The 23738-nt window shown below is 39.8% G+C and overlaps 1 protein-coding gene across 3 annotated transcripts in view; it reads right to left on the reverse strand.

The window, feature by feature from the left end:
- The window catches only part of LOC18445646 (OTU-like cysteine protease family protein), a 50493-nt gene extending 27027 nt beyond the window's left edge, over positions 1–23466 (reverse strand). The window contains exons 1-7 of one of the 3 annotated variants that reach the window (XR_016049385.1): positions 23149–23465; positions 22274–22360; positions 22096–22141; positions 5639–5747; positions 2300–2391; positions 2154–2216; positions 1919–2034 (exon numbers count right to left, since the gene is read on the reverse strand). Coding sequence is in view for 2 of the 3 variants with exons in the window: in XM_006855781.4 (XP_006855843.2) it covers positions 1919–2034; positions 2154–2216; positions 2300–2391; positions 5639–5747; positions 22096–22141; positions 22274–22338 (491 nt within the window). In the remaining variant the exon portion in view is untranslated. Of the gene's footprint in view, positions 1–1918; positions 2035–2153; positions 2217–2299; positions 2392–5638; positions 5748–22095; positions 22142–22273; positions 22361–23035 lie in introns of all 3 variants that reach the window. The other 2 variants (XM_006855781.4, XM_011629294.3) reach the window with 2 other exon arrangements.
- Between the last annotated feature and the right edge of the window lie 272 nt (positions 23467–23738).

The raw sequence follows: 23738 nt of genomic DNA on the forward strand, positions 1-23738 counted from the left end.
CAAATCATCTTTGACACATCCTCAGTCAATTTCAAGAAAATAAGGAAAAAACAAAATTGATCTAAAAAATCCCAAGATCTAACATGCATCAAAATGGACAACCAGACTTAGCCTGAGCGGATTTTAGGCACTTTCTCTGCACTAAATCACTTAGAAAAAATCCATCTTTGAGTCAGACATAAACAATTTGAGAGTCATGCGGTCCACCAAATCGCTCTAACTAGGTGTGTGACTTGCGGAACCAAATCACATTTTGGTCCCGCAGGACCATCTAATCTTCTTACTTTTCACTTTATGTTCTCCTACTTTCACTCTTTTCCTCTGTGATATTTCTTTTTTCCTTTTATTCTAAATCTGAGATTTGATCTAGTTAAGGGACACGTCGATTTGGGATTTACAGTTCCAGGGGTACCTACATGCATTTTTTTAACTAGGGATGGGAACCTAATAATGATTTGTGTGGGGGCAGAAAACTCATTTTCCCTACAAAAGACTAGACATAGGTAAGCCTACAGGCCTCAAAAAGGAGAAGTTAACCCAAGCTACGACCATGAATAAAACATATACAGATGGAGGGCATATTGGCACGTGTTAATGTAACTGCTAAAGGGTTCTGAATCTGGGGTTTAGGTTTTCCTTTCCTTTCTCCTGCTCTGACTTCCCCCCCATGCTTTCCTTTCATTTTAAATATCAAATTAATTAATTGAGTGCTATGTGGATTTGGGATTTACAGTTAGTTACGAGGGTATCTTCATACATACATTCAAGTTATGGGTACAAACCTAGAATCAAATTTATGTGGAGACAGAATGCATTTTCCTTTCAAAAGTGTAAACATATGGAAGTTAATACTCATCTCCAAAAGGAGAAGTTAACCTAAGCTAACTCCATGGATAAAACATATAAGCTAGGGAGTGTTTGGCACAGGTTGTGTTAACATAAATAGCACGAAGAGGAGGGGTATTGAGGGATACCACGAGATGTGCTCTGAATATATTTGCAGGCCTACTAGGATTCGTGATTCCTCTGGACCGAGGCTAGTGCCCTTGTAATGGGGCTAAGACTCATCAAGGGTTCCTTTTCCATGCCCTGCACAGTTGAGAGGGGGTGTCTCTCATTGTCATTCAATGGGCATTTAGAGAGTCCACCTTTCCCTAACATCTAGTGAACATTAGGGATCAGATCCTTACTTTGAGTTATTCCATTGGGAGTAATTTTGACCATGTTTATAGTCAAGCCAATCAGATGGCCAACATGCTAGCTAAGGACGGAATCAGGTTAAGCTTCTCACAAATCCTAGATCGCATTCCACAATCTTTCAATCCATATCTACATTCAACCCCTTCACACACCCCCCCCCCCCCCCCCCCCTTCCTCTGCCTCTCCCCCACCTCCATTCGCCCCATGTGTCAAAACATCCACTGAGGTCCAAAATCCCATATTTGTTCACATTATTAAAAATGATAATTATATTTTTGAATTTTTGGCTTTTGATTTTTTATATTTTGGCCAATTTTAATTTTCTTTCCATAACATTCAGCACTTTATTTTATGCAATTTGCATTATTTTAACATAATGATACCATTATTTGAAGTATAAAGTAACATGGCCAACAAGACAACCATGGAAACTACTTCCTATACCCATTTTCGTAGTTGTCAAGTAAACAAGTTGTTTCATCGGATTAAATCTTGTACAAAATACTTACCCCAAAAAAAAAAAAAAATTCTTGTTCACAATTAGCATTACAAGCAAGAAGATAACTCCTGAGCAATAGAACATCTTACCATCCTTGATCATTTCAATAAAGGAGATATAAGATAATATAAAAATAAAATATGAATTTCAAGTCATCTAGAAAAAATAGACAATGCTCACAACAAAAAACTGGGAAGGTGAGCACTGTGAAATGCTTACCGCTGTGCATCCCTGACAAGATTCAGAACCTGTGATTCAACAGCAGCAATGGTCCCATTTTGTGTAAGGAAAATAGTTTGATCAAAGTCTTCTGGAGCATCATTAGAGGGAGACATCTAGGAAAAACATTTCATGTAAAGAGCAAGAATAAAACAGAAAACTTCCTTGCTAGGAAAGAGAAATCAAATAAAAATCCACGAGCAAATGAAGTATCAAATTTTCTTTAGCAACATACAACTAAGGCATCGTAGTGCAAGCCATCGTAAATTAGCATAACCCTTTCCATATAGTTCTTTCCCTGCTAAACAAAAAAAAGCACCGGTAATTTTTTTCTTTAATGATGAAGAGCAGTAATTGCAAAGAATGGTTTGAATTGCAAACCTGACCATATAGATCACAACGAGCTGTTTGAATGTCATACGCTGCAATTTCACGTCCATAATAATCTGCTAGTATTGAAAGCTCAATGGCTCCTTCATAGATAATGATGCAGAAAAAACCATGAGATGCAAAAGTAGCATTCTTTTAGAGGAAAAAATATTTATATGAGAGAACTAATGTCATTATCAACTGTGAAGAAAATAAATCAAAGGACTGGATTTAAATAAAACAAAAAATGCTACAGGATCCACAAGTAAGCTAATATACGAAAGCATGTAAGCAGTCAAACATACACAAAGACAAAGATAATTCCACATTATGACAACCAAGACATGGCCTCACTAGTTGAATCAAGGCACATTCAATTGTGTGCTGGTTTCACATGTACCACAACCAATGAACAATCAAAACTGTACCAAGAGTACCTTTATTGGGAGCGAAATGTATTATCAAAGCAAGGATCATTAATATTCATCTAAAAGGAACTGAAATGCCCTCTAACCACGTGCCACACTCAAATTTTGACTTGATCAAATAATTGCAGAAGTACAAAAAAATTCCAGGTAAACCTTTAGAAAGACAAGATCGAGGATCCAAAGAATGATGGTCATATCGTAACCTTACAATTTGCTATTATTCTACCGATCAGAATGGAACCTAAGAATAGCAGTGGGGCCTGGATAGTAAGAGATCCTAAAAGGACAATGGTTCACAGGTTTCTCCTCTTACCATAGATGGTTTACTAGTGTGACAGTTGAAATCAGATCTCTGCTAGATAGGGTTCTTCTATGAGGGGCATTGAGCATGCACAACAATATCGAATGTGATTCAGCCCTAGAGATGGAAATATTTAAATTCAAGAACTGTACAAGGAGCATGGCTTTGGTGGAACTATATTTTACAAGATAGAGATTAAATTGGAACATTTACAGATTAAACTGGAACATTGCCACATGTACAAGGTGGCACACTCATTTATTACTGCTCTATCCAACGTAGCCTGTGACATAAGGAACTAAGAATTCTGCTCTGATATGTGCTCGGCTACGACTACCCTCTAAGTTCATGCCTGGACCAAATGAATTCACCAATTGATGAACTTCAGATTTTGAAAGTAGGAATCTTACGTATCCATTGATAATGGAAACCCCTTTCTCTTTCAGGTTATTATTGGTGCCTTCTCATGTATAACAAACTAACAGACATGAACAACTCTATGTGTGTTCCTGGGGTCATGTCCCTCACTAGGATAGGAAGTATGACGCTATCTACATACAATCATAAACTAGTCCAGAACGTTAGTGGGACAAAGGGTAGTATCCTCCCCCCCCCATCCCCCCCACCCCCCAAAAAAAAAAAGAAAAAAGAAAAGAAAAAAGAAAAACAAAATCTCGGGTCCACAAAATGCCCATGGTCCCCCACCAAGTTTTAAAAATGAGATCCTCTCTAGTTTTAAAAAATGAAACGTAAACCCCCATCCTAGCATTTCACTCCATCCAATTTACAATACTGTTCTTCTTTTAAAGAATAACTCTTCCCTTCGAAGCCCTAGAACCTGCCTTCTTGTCTTTCCTTAAGTCTAAACAAACCCCCCCTTCTCTCTCTTCCACCCCAATGAACCCTCTCTTCCTCTCTCTCCACCAAAGATGCTCTGTGAACATGTGAAATCCCCCCTCCCCCCTCTGTCTCCATACATGAAGCTCTCTCCCTCTCTCCCTCTCTTTGTCTCTCTCTCTCTCTCACCACCACTTGAACCCCTGTAAATTCCCCTTGAAACCGCCCCTCCCTCTCTTGCTCCAACCCATCAAGTTCTCTGTCTCTACTCTGTCCTCAATCCTTTAAGTATGAGAAAGAGAGTCAAGTCGAGAAAAACTGAGAGAGAGAGAGAGTTTGAGAGAAAAATGAAGTATAACGATCTCATTGTTCTTCTTAAACCCAAGATTCCAAATTTTGCAGTCAAAAGCATGGTTTATAAGAACTCCCCAAGAACAATACCAAAGAAAATTACCATCAAAACCCACCACAAACAAATAAAAAATACAGTCCCCAATATATCTCCCTCTACATTCTAACATGAAAAGAATGGATTCGAAAGAAAAAGAACAGAGAGAAAGCTCATCTCTATACAGTTAAATAAAATCAAGAAATAGAAGAGAGAGAAAAAACTGAACTTCCTGGTTACCCAATCATAGAAAACTAAAAGTTCCCAAAATGTCTTTTTTATTTATTTTTTGATACTGAAAGCTCCCAAAATGTCTATCTCATCTCTGTAAGCAATCTCATTATCGCTTCCACCTAAAATTCCCAAAATCCTGTTCTTTCTCCAATCCACTGTGCTTTCTCACTGTATCATCTATCGTATCTCTCTATCACAGGCTCAGGTCTGAGAGTGGCCTCACCAGGTTAGGGAATTTGGTGATCTGGGGTGGTGGTGTAGTATAATAATAACCACTTCCATGACCTTCACCATGCCTTACAGTATGATTCTCTTGGGGGGATTTTCTCTCTCAATGTTGATGAAGATGGCGACGATGACATTGATCCATTTAGAGAGCAAAAGAGACTTTCCTGGGAAGGTTTCAATTGAGAGACCACAGCCGAGAGAGAGCAAGAGTTACGGAGGGAGTGAAAGACAGAGAAGGCTTCATGGGTGGAGAGAGATAAAGAGAGAGGGTTTAGAGCGTGGAACATAGAGAAGGGAGGTGTTTTAGGGTTTTTGAGGAAGGAGTCATTCTTTAAAAGAAAAAGGGTAATATCATAAATTGGATGGAATAAATTGTTGGGAGGGGGTTGATGTTTTATTTTTCAGACTTGGAGGGGGTTCACGGACTTTTTGTGGGCCCGAAGGTCTATATGGGACCATAAATGTGGAGAGGGGGTTATTAGTTTTTTTCCCAAAGCTAATCTACCAAGCAGAATTAATAATTCATACACAGATGAAATGCGGTAGTCACATATTGAATTGTAACAAAATATTTAGGACACACCAACAAGTGAAATGCAAAAATCACTGCAGATTCCCTTTAATATAGGACTTGGAACCCCACATTGTTATGCTTGAATGATCTTCTGCAGGTAATGAATCATTCAGTTGTTAGGAAATAGATCTCACAATCACGCTAGCAAAAAGGCCACACGAAGTTCTGATTAAGCCCCCATAACAAAAAGCCGTTGTCAGATATTTAGATGCACCCTAACTACTTGGAACTTCTGTCAAGAGTACTCAACACACTTCCAAGTAGATAGTAGTGACGCAATGTTTTGTATTCATCAACAACAGTATGAAAATAGAAACAATTTTTAATTGATAGAAACGATGAAGTTAACAGGGAAGCACACCTCCCCACTTTTCAGGATCAAGGATCCATGCACAATACTCTTCATTAGGTTTTCCAAGAAATGCCCCAGTATATCTTGTAGGATCACTTGCTACTGTTGCCGCTATAACCTGTAAGATTAAGAAAATAAAAATCAAAGAGAAATCTACGAAACAAAACAAAAGGGAAAGCCCATAATGCAAATTAGTTAAACAAAACAATAAGTCCATGCCACAAGTAAAAAAAACAAAGAAAGAAAGAAAACAAAAACATTCATGTCTTTTTATTTCCTACCTTAAAACACACCCATCGTTTATATAATATAAAACAGTTCCACATTCATTATTTTCATATAAAATTTTGAATTTAAAGGTACTATTCAGACATTTAGATCCAGTCTTTCTTAGCATGGTTATAGCCAAAAGAAATTCAAGTAACTGATAAGCATAAAGCATAGCACATTAAAGTGAGAAATAACAAAATAGGAGCAGCTGATGACAATCAACATCTGAAAGTCTAAATCTAGCTGTTGCAGAAAGCATTAAGAAGCATACGAGTAAGTAGTATTCTTCAAACTCCCATTACATTATACAATCTAGACAAGACAAATGAGGATTAGGAATGTTTAATGTGCGATCAAGTATTAATTACACTTGAGAAAACTCTATGTACAACTACAATCAACAAGATAACCAAACGGATATGAATAAAATTGACAACACTCCTCCCAATGTACATAATACAACTCTAGATAATCAGTGAACCATCAGAATTTAAACTTCAATGAATGTAAACAAAAAGGTAGACCAACATAGCAGCAATTTGAATACCTATACCATAATTAACTAAACAAGATCAATAGAAATGGAAATGAGAATAGATCCCTAAACCCCATTATTAGTCCATTTCAATATGGGAAGGCAAGATAATCATCCATTGGATTTCTATCCCAGGGGTGACACATAGAATTTCTAATTTTAAAAGCAAGCATAGAGAAAACTCCCATTATCTCAAAGAGAAGGCCAAAAACACAAAGTTACAGAAGTTGACAATGGAAAACCACCCTCCAAGCATAAAGTTATGAAGCGTGTATCATCAATTAAGTATACAAAAACCTAAGGGAAATACCATAATACATATTAAAAAACCCATCAATAAAAAAGAAACAGCAATTTATACAAAGTAGACACAAAACAAACCAAATAATGCTCTGAATGAGGTTGGGCCGGGCCAGTATATACTAACTTTTTTCATTTTCAAAATTCATGGAAGGAAAGACACAAAAGGCCACGAACCCTGGCCCAAGCTTGCATATGGAGCCTAGATTTTAGTGCCGGTCCAGCCCTCAAGTCAAATTCAGTGGCTCAGGACCGGATTATCCTAGCCCCTTACATAGCCCTCGACCTCTTCCAGGTTCCTTTTTACTAACCAACTTCTAGCACCACGGAAGACAAGGCCTTCATACCTCGGGCCTATGGACATCACTATATCCAAAATAGGCTGAAAATAGGAGTTAAGGTCACTAAATGGTATGGCAGAAACATAAATCCAATTTCAGTTCCTTTGCATCAAAACCACACTAGACCTCATAAAACACACCATAAGGAGGTCACGAGTTTGAGCCTTGCAAGGACCATTTGACATAGGGCTTGCACTTACTGGTCAATGATTACAATAGTACGTCTCAAGATTGATTCCTACGGCTGAACTTCCCAAATGAAAAAGGTGTAATCCATGGACGTAGATACCCAGAGCGAGAGAAATAAGTATTCAGAAGGAGCAGGATAGAAGCTAGTTAGGAATGGAATTTGAGAGTGGGAGTTAGAATGTTAGATAGTGCTTTTTGAAGAGTATCACTATAAGATCAGGGTCCTTCAACTATACTCCACACTAGCCTTGGAAAAACCATTGACAACAAACAGGAAAATCATGCCAATCATGCCGTCTTGCCAAAAGTAGAAAACCTTTCTAGTCAAATTAAAATGAACAAGGCAAGCGTCAATTTTGCAAATGCTGGCCATCCAAACTAGTCAATCACGCAAAATTAGTCAAACTATAGCAGTCACGAAACAATTAGTCAAAATAAAAGATATCCCTCTTATCAATTGCCAAAGTTCAGTCAGAAATCTGTTTATGTAAAAACTTTAGCCTCAAAAAAAAAATTTATATGAAATGTCAAGTCTCATATAGTTTGCATAAGTTAGTACAGACGTAACCATTAACAAATTGACATTTATAATTGGATGCCATAAAACCTATCGCTTAGGACATTAAAAAAAAAGAAATTGGGCATGCCATTCCAACTTTGTATGTAACTGATTCTCCATTCAAATTTTATATATTTTTCTTTAGACAGCAAATAAAAATTTTCTCTATATGTTGTTAAACTAAAAAAAAAGGCTGAAAACAAGTAAGAAAGGATAAAAGTATACCTATTTCTAGTACAATAACCACATAGAAATAGACAACAATAGAGAAAAGATAAACCATTAAGTTTACAATGAGAAACCCCACTTTTAAACAAATAAAAGAGAATGTAAAATTACCATATTTCAGTAACTTCTATATTTTGTAAGTCATTGGATCCATGATGACATTTTGTGAAAGTAACCAAGCCATAAGTCCAATTTTGTACTTAATTTATGCCCCGTATAATACAAAGGACTTCTCAAATATGTTGGCGATTGTGGTCTTTAAAGGCCTTGAGAGCATGTAAAGATAAATAATTTATAGTGGATGTTCACACTCCAGTGGAAGTGTTGGTTGACTGACCTTGGGTTGGGTGGTTTATGGCCCAGGTCATGTACAAAACCCTTACCTCTAGGCAAAGGCACTACCCTAAACGATTTTAATGGGTCTTCTCTTGTTGAGGTCAAACAGATGCCCAAGGATGAATATGAGAACCAGAAAGCCACCAGGATCCCACGTGTGGCTACAAGCTTGTGAGGGCAAGGGCCAAATCTTCAATAAACCACCACAAGACATATACACATGATAGCTGCATTCTAGAAAGCAGTCCCATACAAAGGAACCATGTACATGCGCATAAGAGAATGTCCACCTTGCACTATAATGTTATGTGCATGTGCACTGCATCCTTTTTGAATTTATCTTGCTCTTAGGGGCGAACCTAAAATCCACACACTAGATTCGTGATTTTGCTATTTACTGACAGCATTGACGAACCAATCATGAGCCTCTGCAATTGATTGTGGGCCATGGTTTCCCGTTGGGTTGGTTTGAGAAGATAGTCATGGATCATGGATTTTAGCATAGGTGGAGTCCCTCAGAAGTGTCACTTTTTTTTTTGTGAAAAGGTTAACTTCATTGAGGAATGAATGAATTACAATATATCTAAACCTAAATAAGGCAGCCCCACAAGTTGGGTGCTCAGACTACAAGAGAGATAGACAGAGAAAGAAAAGATAAAAGGAATGATAGAATTAGGGAGATTGAACATCTTTGCAGGAAAGTTAATCCCCCCTGGTACCTCATGCCTCTGTATGATGAGATTGAACATCTTTGTAGGGATATGCCCATCTCATGGATGCATACCTCGAGGACGTCAAACGCACACACGAATCTGCTGGCCAAGGACGGAGCCAATACCCATGAGGAAGACTAGCCCTTCATCTACTATTTGCATTGGGCGGACCACACACCATTCTGCAAGGAAAACACTTTTCATAGAACGGACAATTTTTTGTACTCTCTTGTAAACTTTGTCTTTACTCTATAAAGGGGTTAACTCATTTTTTTATACCCTATGAAGGGGAAAACCTAGAACCCAATTTTGTATAGGGCCTACTGGCCTATTCTTTTTTGCCGAGAGTCCCGTCTAAGAGGGTACTCTCGGACTAACTCAATTGTCAACATTTCAAAAAATAAAATAAAATAAAATAAAATAAATAAAAATATGATAGAACTAGGGAGAGAGACGAAAAGAAGAAGAAAAAGAGGAAAAAGGAAAAGGAAAACGTAAAGAAAATTGTGCAGTGCCCTACATGAGAGTAAAAGATGCAAACTCTAAACGAGTAACCGAATGCCAAAAGGTTAGAGGCTAGGGCAACCAGTAGTGGTAGCAGTTGTTAGGCCTTTGTAGGATAATCAGCAGTGAGTTTAGGACCTCGGCAGCCGACAAAAGATCTAATGAGAACTTCAAAAACAGTTGATTTTGAGATGATCAATAATGAAGTTTGGACCTTGGAAGCCAACAGAAAGGTCTGGTGAGAGCTTCAAACCGCTACAAGATGGTAAATAAGTAATTAACTATTTTTGTGGTCACTATTTTTTATTTCTGGTGATGAAGAGATCAAACAGCAACATGGAGCGAAGCGTGGCCAAGGAGGTCGAAATAGCAGGTGCCAATGTAGATGAAAATCCAGCAGACAACCACAGACCATAGCGTGATATTCTTCCCTGTATAGATAAAACCCATTTCTTTAAGATGAGAGCAGATAGAAGGCAAGTGCGAATGAAGAGGATGAGGAAGAGAGTGTATGACCTTCCCTAGATATTCAATTCCCACTACTAAGAGCAAAGAGTGAATAGGTAAAGGAAGAAAATAGACTGGATGAGACAGATTATATGAAGGGTGGTTGTGGTGGGTTAATTACAGGGAGAGATTGTACCCAGCTTGGATAAAGCAGAGGGCCCACAAAGAATATAGTGAAAAGAAGATTGGAGCTAGAGATAGAAAAAGGAAGGAAGAAGAAGAAAGGTGAGCGGGAGCACGCCAATTTAGATAGAGTTTTAGAAGGACAAAAATTGGGGAAAGAGATGGAAGAAGAGAGTGAGGTTGTGGGGGAGAGGTTACAGAGGTACGTACTTAGATTAGACTTTGTTCGAGGCGTAGTCTTTTTTTGAGAGAAAGTTAACATTGTATTGCTGGGGGGAAAGATTACATGGATGTGAGAGTCCAAAGTCACCCAAACGGGGTGACTCGGTAAAAAAATACGTTTAGTCTTTCATGTACAAAACGGGCTTATAGAGACCACCCAATTACATTGATTTACATGGAGCTTTCAAAAAATTACAGTAGGGCAAAAATATGGCGAGATCCAAGGTGTTTTAGGCTATGTACCAACGGTCCAGAGCAAAAAGGAATCGGACCCGGCTTGAACTTGTCCTTGGCTTCTAGCTCCTTGTTTGGCCAAGAGATATGTGAAGTTGTTGGATGTCCTCCATATATGCTTCCAAGAGATGTCCATAGCCTTGCAAATGTGATCAATTTCGTCAGAAATAGAGGTTAAGTGCCACGGTGGAGAACTCATTCTACTTGCCCAGGAGATAACATTTTGAGAGTCTCCTTCCACTATGAGATGTGGGCTCCAAGAATGATTGAAATAAGTAAGAGGGCCAAGGCTTCTGCGTGATGGGGATCTTTGAGACCAAGGTGCTCAAAAAACGTAAGGAGGATGTTGCTTTGGTGGTCCATTGGCAACCAGGGCGTAGTCTTCCACAACCAGGGCAGATGAAGAAGAGGTACCAACAAAGGAGAGAGGGCTAATACCTGTGAGGGCCTATTGGCATGAAGCGAAGCTCTTTGCCCCAATAATAAGAAAGAATCAACCTATATATTTGGGGGGGGGGGGAGAAGAGAATGACACGGGGGAGCCAAAACTGCGGGTAGTAAACACGAGACTCAAGTGCGAAAATATAACCAAGGTAAGATATAACTGAGGCGAGAGCATTGTGAGAGATACATGGACAGGAAACCTGTGGGAAAAAACAGCCACAAAGTAGTCCACCAAGAGATAGAACCAACCTGCTTTTTTTTTTTTTTCCTCTCTTTTTTTTTTTTTTTTTTTTTTAATTTTTTTTTTTTTTTTTTTTATTTTTTTCCTTTTTTTTCCTTTTTTCTTTTTTTTTTCTTTTTTTTCCCCTCTTGAATTCGACTATGAAGATAACGCTAGGTAAGAGGGAGATGAGGCAACAGAAGAAGAGTAAAGAGGTGAGATAAAGAAACGAGCAAAGAAAAGAGATATAAAGTAAATAGGGGCTTCACATTTTTCAGAATTCAGGGAAGGCTCAGCAAACATATTGAGCATATATCTGAAAGAATGCTTAGACCACGAATTGCACCTTCCCTGGCAAGTCGATAAGCCGAATTTGCCCCTCTGTAGATATCGGTGGCCAACACCTGTGGAAGGGAAGAACATAAGAAATTGATGTGGTCAAAAATAGCTGAAAGCCTCCAAGGAGGCTGCTGCGATTGTGTGGCCCAGCAGACTGTGTTGAAGGAGTCTGATTCCACAATGATGCCTTGTGCTGATGGTGCGAGCTTATATAACCTTTTAAGGCCAACAAGAAGAGCCATGGCCTCTGGAAAACTAGAATCATGGTGACCAATATATTCTGAGATGGTCCAAATGGTCGAATTAATGCCCGAGGGGCCAGGGTTCCCTAAGGAAGAGCCATCTACATTAAGCTTAAGGAAACCTAAGGGAAGGGGGAACCACAATGGTGTTGGTCTGTTTGTTTGGGCTGCAAGAAACAGAAGACAATCCCAGTTGTTAAGAAAATGAGATATGGGCAGGTTAGAAGATGGGTAGAGATTTGCCCCAGAAAGAAATAAGTACGGTTATAGAGTCAAAAACTGCCTCTATAGTTTTCTGTAGTCCTCTAAAGGTCCTAGAGTTCCTTCCTAGCCAGAGACTCCAAAAGAGGCTGGCCACAACAAGATGCCAAAGTCTCCTACCATTTTTAGAGGAAGGAGGTGAGAAATAGGTTTCGAAGAATTGGGTCAAGTCAGCTGGGGTGACCCATTGAAGGACGAATAGGTTAAGAAGGGAAGACCAAAGGCATTGAGCTACTTCACAGTGAAGAAAAAGGGGAAGAATAGTCTCCTCTTCTTGGAGGCACATAATGCAACGATTAGGAAATGCAAAGCCCCTCTTTTTAAGTTGATCGAGGGTGAGGGTTTTGCCATGTAAGAGAACCCAAATAAAGGCCTGAACTTTGTAAGGTATAGGTAGCGACCAAGTTAGATTAATGAAGGGGCTGGGGGTGGGGTTGGGCGACAGGGATGCGTAGCAAGATGATACTAAAAAAGCACTTAGAGGGGGCTGGGGACCAGAGCAGAGAATCTGGTCTAGACAGGGTATTAAAGCAAGCCTCTAAGGTTTGAAAGAGGGAGATAAGGGTGGAGGATTCTTGCTCACTAAGGTTGCATCTAAATATTGGTGTCCAGACCAGGGTGGAGCCAGTGAAAGATGCATAGTTTTGGCTATAAGAGCCGATGGGTTGCGAGTAATGAGAAAGAGAGAGGGGAAGGTTAGGGAAAGTGGGGAAGTACCTATCCAGGTATCAGTCCAAAACTTAATTCTCAGACCATTGTCGAGCTGAAAACGGGTTCTAGTAATGAACACAGATATTGTGGAGGCTCCTGAGGATCTATGTGGAGGGGATCTAGGCAGCTAGTCAGTGCCGTTCATCCCATATTTTGCTTGAACGACTTGTTTCCACAGCAAAGGTTGGGGTAAAGAGAATTTCCACCACCACTTGGCTAAAAGGGCTCAGTTCATGATTCTAAGATTTTAAATTCTTAGATCACCAAAAAACTTAGGAGTACAGACAATATCCCATGCCACCAAATGAATTTTCTTGGAGTTATATGCCCCAAACCAAAGAAAATCTCTCATGAGTTTTTTCAATTTTTGGATGACCGAGATCTGGATTTGAAACAAAGACAGGTAGTAAATTGGAATGCTAGCTAAGGTTGCTCGGATAAGAGTAATTCTACCCCAAATGAAAGGTAACTACTTTTCCAAGAGGCAAATTTCCATGTAAATCTCTCAATGAGGCTATCCCACATGTTTTTCTTAGGTTTTCCTATGGAAAGGGGAAGGCCAAGATAAGAAGATGGTAAATTTTCTAAGGCACAAACAAGTCAAGAAGCCAAACTAAGAAGGGCAGTCCTGTTAACAGGAATGCCCATCTTTTTGGTCTTGGAAAGGTTAACTTTCATTCCAGTAAGCAATTCAAAAGTTCTAAAGAATCGCCACAGGTTATCCACTTGAGTTGGATTGACATCACAAAAAACAAGTGTATCGTCAGCATAGAGGAGGTCAGTAATTGTTGGACCAGAGGGAGAAGATTTGAAGCTCGAAAGAGACCCATTGGCATAAAGATTTGAAATGGAATGACTGAAAAGTTCACCTATCAATGTCAAAAGGTTGTCACCCTGCCTAAGTCCTCTCTGAGCTCGAAAGAAACCTTCAGCTGATCCATTAATTATAATGGAGAAAGAGGGGTTAAATATCCATTCGGATATTCATTGCCTCCAAGTCGAGCCAAAGCCCATCCTAGCTTGAATGGTATCTAGGATACCCCAATCAACCCTATCATAGGTCTTTTCCCAGTCTAACTTAATAACAAGGCATTGTTGTCGAGAAAGGGATCTCGAATAAATGACCTCGTGAGCTGTAAGAACACCATCGAGGATTTGTCTGCTAGAGACAAAGGCCGACTGAGAAGGGGAGATAATGGAAGATAGAGGACCTGCTGAAGCCTCGATGCTAGCACTTTTGCTAAGATTTTATATGAAGAATTCAGGAGGCTAATTGGGTGAAATTCCTGCATCTTATGAGCACCTTCTACTTTGGGGATCAGAGATAAAAAAGTGCACTTATGTGCCAAGTTGATTCTGCCTCTGAGGAAAAATTCATCAGAAAAAGGCTAAGGGACTGTTTGGGTACCTGAAAATCTATTATAGGGAAACATATTACAAAGAAATATGAGATTTACCATGTTTCGGTACACATAAACCATGAGAAAATGGAAATAAATTACACAAGATTTCCCCAAAATACATGAAATCTATTACTTGCATAATGGTTGTGAAATCCGTTACGCGCTTAACGGGTAAACTAGCTACACACGTCTCTTACCCAAAAAAAATCTTCTATCTCCCGCCATTCTCCCTCTCACCTGTGCCCATCCATTCTCTTGCCATTATCCCACTCTCCTGCGCACATCCATATTTACTTTCTCTCTCTAAACTCCACTTCTAGGTGCACATACTGCATACATCCATTTCTACACTCTCTTGCAGACATCTATTTCTACATCCCTCTATCCCCAATTTGGGATGTAGCCCTCATGTGAAGCCATCAACTCTCATATAAAAACAAAAATAATAAAAATAATAATTAGCAATTAATAAAAAATTACACAACACAATCGTAATAAAAAATTTCACCCAACATAATCCTCATAAGAGATTAGTAAAAGCTCAATTGAAATAAGAAACCTCTTTAGTCTCCTCCAATGCCTCAAAATTTTCTACTGCAATTACCAAACCTTCTAGTTTACTAATCAAACTTCTTCCCATTTTTTAACTTGTACCATAAAGATTTTGAATTTGGTATCATAAATTTATTGTTTATTTGAAATTATATAGAGAGACATTTGAAGGACTTCTATAAAAAATAAATAAAAATAAGGCTTATCACAATAAAATCATGTTATTCCAATCATATTATTCTAATGACTTTTCAAGTTGAAACCAAAGTCTAATCATGTTAGAAGACATGAGATTCCATGTAAGTGCCAAAGGCATGCAAAATAAGTAGGAAATGGTGTCATGATGACTTTAGAATGGTACAAGTTATTATTAGAAAATCGTTTTGGAATGGTGATGATGTTATTATTAGAAAATCTTTTTGGAATAGTGTGATGATGACTTTAATTCTGCATTTCAGTGGAATTTTCTGACAAAGAGGAAAGAAATGATAGTTTATAGGCAAGTGCTGGTAAACTGTTGGCAATGCATTTCCCATATTTCTTCCAGACAAAGCCAAACAGTAGCAATGTATTTCCCAGGTTGCATCTAAATACTACCCTAACAATCCATTTGCAGGTAATGTATTACGCAGTAATGTATTAGGCCAGTAATATATTTCACATACATTATATTTTCAGGTATCCAAACGACCCCTAAGAGATTACGGACATTAGAATCCCTAAGATTTTGAAACAAGGCAATGGGGAATCCATCAGGTCTCGGGGCTTTGTCTTTTGGAAGATCGAAGGTAGCCTTTTTAGTCTCTTCCAAAGAGAAAGGCTTCTCAAGAAAGGCAGCATCTTCAGGGGAGATTACTCTTAATGGTAAGATGCCTAGCTGGGGGCGGGGTGGGTGGGCTTAGAGAAACGATTGGAGAATAACCTAATAAAAAGGTGGCTAATATGGTTAGGGGTAGTGAAGGTTTGGGGACCAATAGAGATTTGTGTGATAGAATTACCTCTTCGGCAAGAGCTTGTCATCTTGTGGAAAAACGTTGTATTCCGGTCACCCAATTTGAGCCATTTCATCCCTGATCTCTGATACCAATAGGTCTCTTCTTGTTTTTGGATTTGGGAGAGATCAAATTTTGCTTGGAATCTAGATTGACTTTCTAAGTCAAAGAGGGGTCTAGATTCTTCCAAGTGGTCCTGGTCAAAGTTACATGCTAAGATATCCCTAATCTTAGACCTAAAGTTTGTGGGAAGATTTCTACTCCACTATTTGAGGGCAGCTTTTACATTTTGGAGCTTACAAGTTAGCCTGAAGCCAGCTCAATCAGGGGCAGTGTTGGAGGACCAAACTGAGGCGAAACGGATGGAAAAGTTGGTTCTTCGAACCAATTCAGTTCAAACCTAAAAGGTATGTTAACACAAGGAGAATGGTTGGTGTCTAAGAAAATTGGTTTATGGTCGGATGTTGTTTTTGGGAGAATTCGGGAGCTGGTACCAGGGAAATCAGATTCCCATTTCTGGTTGACTAAGAACCTGTCTAATTTGGACATGATTGGTAGAGTAGCATGGTTACACCAGGTGAAGAACGCTCCTAACTAAGGGATTTCAATTAGGGGTATGCCTTCTATAAAATCTGAAAAGGCACTCATCGAAGCATTGACATAACCCCCGTTGGATTTCTCATGAGGCCATCCAACAGTGTTGAAGTCGTCCGGAGCCAAGGGATATTGGGTGGTGGTGCCAAGGAAGAGAGTTCAAGCTAGAGGTTAGGTCTAAGGGTTGGACTATTTGGGCCGTAGACGAAAGAAGTAGAGAAATGGAAGTTATCTGCTAACCGGCTGAAGTTAAGGGAGATCAAGAAATCCATAATTTGTGTCGAGATACCTTGGAGGGTATCGAGATTCCCAGATGCCCCCAGAGGCCACTTGTAAATCCTTGGCCTCCCAAGTACAAAGGTTTCGACCCTAGATGGACCTAATGAGATACAAATCCAGGGAAGGGAGTTTTGTTGCGAAGAGGGCTAAAATGGTGGGATTAATAGAACAGGCTAAAGAGTGAGCAGGAGTTCTTTTAGCGAGGCTGTCGAGGCCTCTGATGTTCCAACATAGTATCTTCATCGAGGGGAGTTAGGGTGGCGGTAAGACTTCCTTTAGGTTTTCCTCTTAATGGAGCCAGCTGAGAGGCTTGCGACAGAGGAAGACAGATCGATTGAATTCTTAAGGGTGTCATAGTTGATCCCAGAGTGGAGCTTTCCAAGTTCCCTAGAGCATCTACTTCTACGGGATGAGGAGGGTACCTATGGGTCGCCTGCATTAGCCCCTAGTTGGTTGGTTAGATTAGTGATATCTCCTTGGAAAATTAGTTCAGCTTCCAAGATGGTGTCAGTCAAGAGAGGTTCACCTCTATGAATTCTTTCTAGCTCTAACGAATCAGTTGATGTTGGGATTGGATGTCTGAGTTTGAAATCAGACCCTTAGTAAGAGATGAGGTGTCAACAGGGTTCTGGAAAAAAAGGAAGTTGGGAGGTAGGGGTCGTGAATCAGGGAATGTTTAGGCTGCCGATGTGAGGAAGGGCAACAAGGTTCAGGGAAGAAAAAATTAAGGGGAGGGATGCATGGTGGCAATCGACCATCTAATGTTGGGCTGCATTTAGAGCAAGTCGCATTTCTAGAGGCATGGGCACAAGCTCATCTAATGGGGGGGAGAGATCTTAGGGCTGTGGTCGGCTGCCAATGAAAGTAGCCTGGACATGTTGGTTTCTGCTTCTACCTGCGAGGCATTTTTGAAGGGGAAGTGTAGCAGTGGAGCTCTGTAAGGGAGGATTGTAGGGGAGGAACAATGGATAAAGGTGATGGGTTAAATTGTGGAGAGTTGGGAGATTGGTAGAGGCGTGTATATGAAAGGAGCAAGAGCAAGCTTGGTTAGGTATAGGTGCAATGTGATCTTGATTATCATTAGGGATATTAAGACAGTGATTTGGAGCTGGGGAGACTGTAGAAGTTGAAAGCGAGGGGGGGGCGAGGGAGCCAAGGGTGATTAGGACACGTTGTAGCAGGTTGGATGTTGAGACGAGTGGAGGAGCTTTCCAGATCTTCAGATGATGGATGGGGGTTAGTGGGGAGAAGCATTTGGAGGTAGATTGAATAATGAATAGGGTGAGAAGGAGAGATAATGAGGCATCGGGGCTGACACCTAGAGATTGTTGGGAATTGGGGCTGGCAAAGGCGGCGGATGAAGAGGGGTGACGATGGCACAGGAGGGGGGCAGACTAGGGCCATTAATTGTTGCAGGCACTGGGCTCCACTCTGAGCCCTTTGGAAGATTGGATGTGTTGTCTGTGAAGGAGTGCCCTTCGCTTCCTTTCTTCTTCTACCATGAGCAAAGCCGGCCGCCTATCGTTTATCAGGACCTGACGACGGACGAATCGTCGATTGGTTTGGATCGATTCGCTTCATTGGGGGGCGCTAATCCCACGGCGGCTAAGACAAAATGAGAAATCGGGAGCGAATGAAGGATGGGTGGCAATCGAAGGCACAGGCTTCGAGGAAGCCTTGAAAGGGGTGAGAGCCACCATGCATGGTGAAGAGGCAAGCAAGGCAGAAGGTACAACGGATAGTGCCACCGTACCCAAGGTATTTAATGTCGGGGACGGTGGGGGGTAACAATGTCAAAGTATTCATGGGAATACTTTTGACGAGGCGATAGACAGGAGGAAGATGACGGGACACCTGTGGTCTGACATCTTTGAGAATGATCAGTGAAAGGTGCCTTTCCTCGGTCAGATTGAGGGCGGCAATCTCGAGGAAAAGTGTTAGTGGAAGCAACACTGTTGGGTAGACGGTGATTAAGATCCATGGTGTGGGCAGGCAGTTTTGATAGACCTTGATCCCAAATTTTTGTTTTGGTGCAAATTGCTATTGTGGTCCCTATCGGACTTTGGAGCAGCAGATGGGGGCCCCAGAGCACGGGAGGGTCCACTAGATCTTCGCTGGACCACAGTTCAACCTTCATGGTCCTACTGGGGACGATCATTGCTATCCAAGCCCTAAACTGATACAAAAATTTTGTAAGAGAGGCCATGAAAGTGCATTGTCATAGAACTAGGGATTAGGTCAGCTGCATCAGAAGATATTAAGATGACAATTTTTCCCAGAGGAAGAAATCCTTCCAATGGACAGAAAGGAATTGTCCACAGCTATTGCCTAGGATTTCCAAGGCCTTAGTATAGCAAAGATGGAGGGGAATACCTTCTAATGTAATCCAAATTTTATTGATTTGTTGGGCTTCAAATGAAGGATTCCATTTTTGTAAGGATAAAATCCCACCTTTAAAGCTTAAGGTAGGATTGGGAGGAATAACGGTTTAAATTTGTCTGGAAAGGATATGAGATACTTACCATTTGAGAGAAGCCTGCAAACGACATGGGGGTTATTGAAGACAAGCTGTAACCACAGATTAATCCTTTTAATGTCATTGCGCTGAGGTTGGAAAGTGCCTATAAGGGAATTTTCTAGACATGATAGCCACTCTGCACTATCACGGTTAGGGGAGAACCAAATGTAAGGTTCAAGGTTATGGACCGAGATATGATAATCGGTGGAGTTCTTCTCACTATTTTGCGATTGCCACGGTTGCTGGAAAGTGTTTTCCAGAGTGGAAGCTACTGTTTGGGCAAAGGTTTTGGGATATATGGTAGGAGGGTGCTCATTACCAGGGAGAGGTGCAGTCGGGTTTTGATTAGGGTGGGTCGGTAAAGTTGATGGGGAGGCATAAGGGGGGCTGTATGGTTGTTTAAGACATGGGGGATGACCCTCAGTAACTTCTGCTAGAATGGGGGGATTAGGCTTAAGGTAAGGAGGTGGGGGAGGAGGTGGTCTAACTTGATGAACAGAACGGTGGTTGGGTTGAAAGTATTGGGTATGGGGGTGATTGACATTCCTAGTATTGGGGTATTTACGAGGGGTTATCTGAGGGTGACTCTGTTGTTTGTTGGAAGCTGGACATTGAAGATGGTGGTGGTGACTGCTAGTGGGGTTCAAAGAATGGCTGTAATTCGTAGATTCTCTGTGGTGGTAGTTAATGGTTGGATGTTGTGTGTGTAGCTCATTGAAGTTCCAGTAGGTGGGATTTGAATAACTGGTATCTCAGGGGTAACTAGAGGAATAAAAGTTATAGCCTCACTGGTGAAGACATCGTCTGTACAGCGAGGGGCTACGTCTAGAACGAAGGTGCCTGTGTGGACTGTAACCCCCTCTAGGAGAAGGACTACGTCTAGAACGAAGCTTCCTGCAAGGACTGTATCATCATTGAGGAGGAGGAGAAGGACTGTAGCTTCGGTGAGGAGGGTTGTATCTACCCCTCATCATGTATTTGTTGTTCTTTTGCTTCATTTTACTTGGAATAATTGATCTAATGTAGTAGAAAAAGCCAACAACTCGGTGAGACATAAGAGTCCAAGCAGGAACTATCACAGTAAAGAGTATAATCCAAGCATAATTCAAGCACATAAAACAAACTTGGAAACATCAACCCAGTGCAATAGGAAAAACCAATACCTTAGAGAGACAGGATAGAGTCCAAGCAAGAACTAGCTCAAACACAACTAGCATGATTGTTAATAAGGATAGTGTCACTTATTCCTAACCCATTGGAACCAACTCACTTCTAGATTTGTTTTAAATGAGATTTAGAATTTTTGGAAAACTAAAAATATTATTATCCTACTATATTCATGCTCTTGTGATTTTTTAAATATTTTCTAAAAACTTTTAAAATTATTTTATTGCTTAAAACCCTAAAGGCATTATTGTAATTTCTAAAAGCTCCAGGGGCATTGTGGTACCCATGTGCACGTTGGTGGCCCACATGTTTGTAGGACGTGGGCCCCAAATCACCTACACATCCTAGCATAGTGAGGGATGCCCATGTCCTTAATTTATTTATTATGGATTAAGTTGTTAAGAGGAAATCTTTTAAAAGATTATCTTGATTTGGTTTTTTATGATTTAATCAAATTAGTTTTGAATTAGATCATCTACTTTCACTAAAGATTTCTAATGAAATTAAAAGGGTTTCTATGACAAAGAGTCCTAATTAAGTGGGACTGCAAGATCCAATTCTAGTTTGAAAAGAAGTGGATATGGTACAATCATCTGAGGGATGATGGTTCTAGGATTCCTCCTTGATCATGATGGTTGATCTAAGATTTAATTCACTCTTCAACTCACAGATTTAATTCACTCTTCAAATCACAGTTTATCTAAAATTCCTTGGTCAAATTTGAGTCCTATTAGAAGTTGGCATGCCCTAGGCCTTGAGGGCCTATCTAAGGGGGGGGGGTGTTTCCTCATTCCCATCAATAGGTGTGATCTCTCTCTCTCTCTCTCTCTCTCTCTCTCTCTCTCTCTCTCTCTCTCTCATAGTGGGGTCACACCCCACCTAAGGCAAGGCCATAAAGAAGGTGGCTTGACAACCTAGGCTAGCATGAAGAGGAGGTACACCCAGCCCAGTGTGGTCTTGTGATTAGGGGTTGGTGCCACATTGTGGCATGCTCCGAAGATTAAGGTTTGAAAAAAAAACCCCAATGGTGTTAAAGTTCATGCTCTCAGCCCCAATACTCAAGGTATTCAAAAACGCTAGGCGGCCCCTAGGCGGTCAACCTGGCGCCCAGTGCCTAGGCGGGCACCGAGATCCTCGGGCGCCCTATAGTGGAAAATCATCCATTTTTAGCCCTGTAGTGGAAAATCATAGCATTTTTAAAAATATTTGCTATCCTAATGTACATATACGCATATATTTGTGTCAAATTTTGTAATTTATTCCATTTCGCAACATACATTTTACTTTGGGGGTTCAAAAATAAACCTCATAACTTTTTTATACAAACTTAGGGGTCAAAATGACCCATTATGCACTTTTGGTCGAATTTAAAAAGCAATTTCCGTCTGACTTCACTGGGTGCCTGCCCAGACCTTAGAATTCTACTTGTAATTGAATTATATTTATGAAATAAAGTTTTATTTTCTTTAAGGCAGTAAGAATTACGATCTATAGCTTGTAGTAGGTTTTACTTTCTCCTTTCGTTCTTGTAATGTAGCATTGTAAGTAGAATTACCCAGTTGTGAACAAAAGAAACGAAGAAAATTTTTGAATTTACACCACGAGAATCCTACATAATGACTACTTTCAAAATAAAAAGCATATACAATTCTTGAAATTGAATGAATATAGTCATAAAAGTACCTGTCTCAATTCTGAAGCCTTGTGCTTATCATGATCCATGACATATCTGAAACAAAGTTCAATAGTAGAAAGTAAAGAACTTACTTAACTAAAAGGACAATCGAAACCAACATCCTAATGAAAAAGAAACAACAATGAAAAACAAATATAATGGAGGATCACAGGAAACATGACGAACCCAACAGCATTAAATAGACAACTGTTGTCTGAGGGGATAACCCTTCTGACAATGACACCATCCATTTTTATGCTATAATAACCCCTCCTGCAAAAATACATCCAATAAGGAATTAGAACAAACTCACTATATAAATCTCTCTCTCTCTCTCTCTCTCTCTCTCTCTCTCTCTCTCTCTCTCTCTCTCTCTCTCTCTCTCTCTCTCTCTCTCTCTCTCTCTCTCTCTCTCTCTCTCTCTCAAATGAAGATCTCATAAAGCTTAAGGTTGACTATGTAGGGCAAAACATAAACCATTCTGAAAACAATGAGCCATTTTAGCCTTTTTTGTAATTCATTGCAGTGGATAAATCTCAAATTGGGAGGTCTTCCAAAGTTACAATGTTCATCAAATTATGGAACTGATATCAGAACTTCAAGCTATCATACATTGGTCAGGAAGCATAGCCAACACTCTACACAGGGATTATCAATCCAAATATGCCTTCATACGAGTGATTAGGACTTATCCAATGAAAAAAAGAAAAATAAAAGCCACAGCAGCAAAAGAAACACGATAAAGCATCACAGGCCATAAGAAATCCCATCACCAAAAGAACAATCAGAGAAAGGCAATCTGGAATAGGAACGCCACGGTACAGAGAAACCGCCTGCACATGAAATATAGAAGCATCCAATTGCCAAGAAAAAACCCAACCTATATAAAACTGCTCATTTCTAAATTTTTCATAAAGGGAGTAAAGACAACTCCAGAGAGGGATTAACCTCTATAATAACACAAGGGCCCGCAGAAATATTTCCTTAAAACCTTTCCATTGAGAGAGGAGAGTATGAGAAGAAAAGCTAAAAGAGAGTCCAGATAGAAGATGAGCGAGCACCTGAAGTGGAGCTGGTAGTATAAGAAAAAGAGTGAATAAAATGTTCGGGCTTTGTCTGGTTGTCACAGAGCCCCTTCTGCTCCTGCAAATATTCCTTTCACCAAAATACCAATGAGCACTAAAAAACTCACATCCCAGCGTTTTTCTGGAACCGGAGTGTACACCGCGTGAATAGCCGGTGGGGGTCGAATCTCGTGGATGCGTGATCCAGACCCTCGCAACGAGGTCCTTGCTTCTTTTTCTTTCTTTCTTTTTTTCTTTTTTCTTTTTTTTTTTTTTCTATGCTATTACGGAAGTATCTCTAAGTTCATGTTATTACTCTTTTCACGTTTCTAATTAATATTTAAAAAAAATATGAAAATATCTGTTTTTTATTTTTTAATATCAAAATTTTTAAAAATTTTTATTTTTCAAAAACCAAAATATAATAAGTTTTTAATTCTAAAAATCCAAATTCATATTTGTTTTTTATTTTTTAAAAACCAAAAATTTTCATATTAAAATCCGTAAAATAACATTATCTTACTAGCATTTTTCTTTATTTTTTAGGGTTCCAAAAAAAATTCTCTCTCCCCTAGTCTACTACTCAC

Source organism: Amborella trichopoda, chromosome 2 (assembly GCF_054954075.1).
Source record: "Amborella trichopoda isolate Santa Cruz 75 chromosome 2, AtrichopodaSantaCruz75HAP2 v2.0, whole genome shotgun sequence".
Classification (NCBI taxonomy): domain Eukaryota; kingdom Viridiplantae; phylum Streptophyta; class Magnoliopsida; order Amborellales; family Amborellaceae; genus Amborella; species Amborella trichopoda.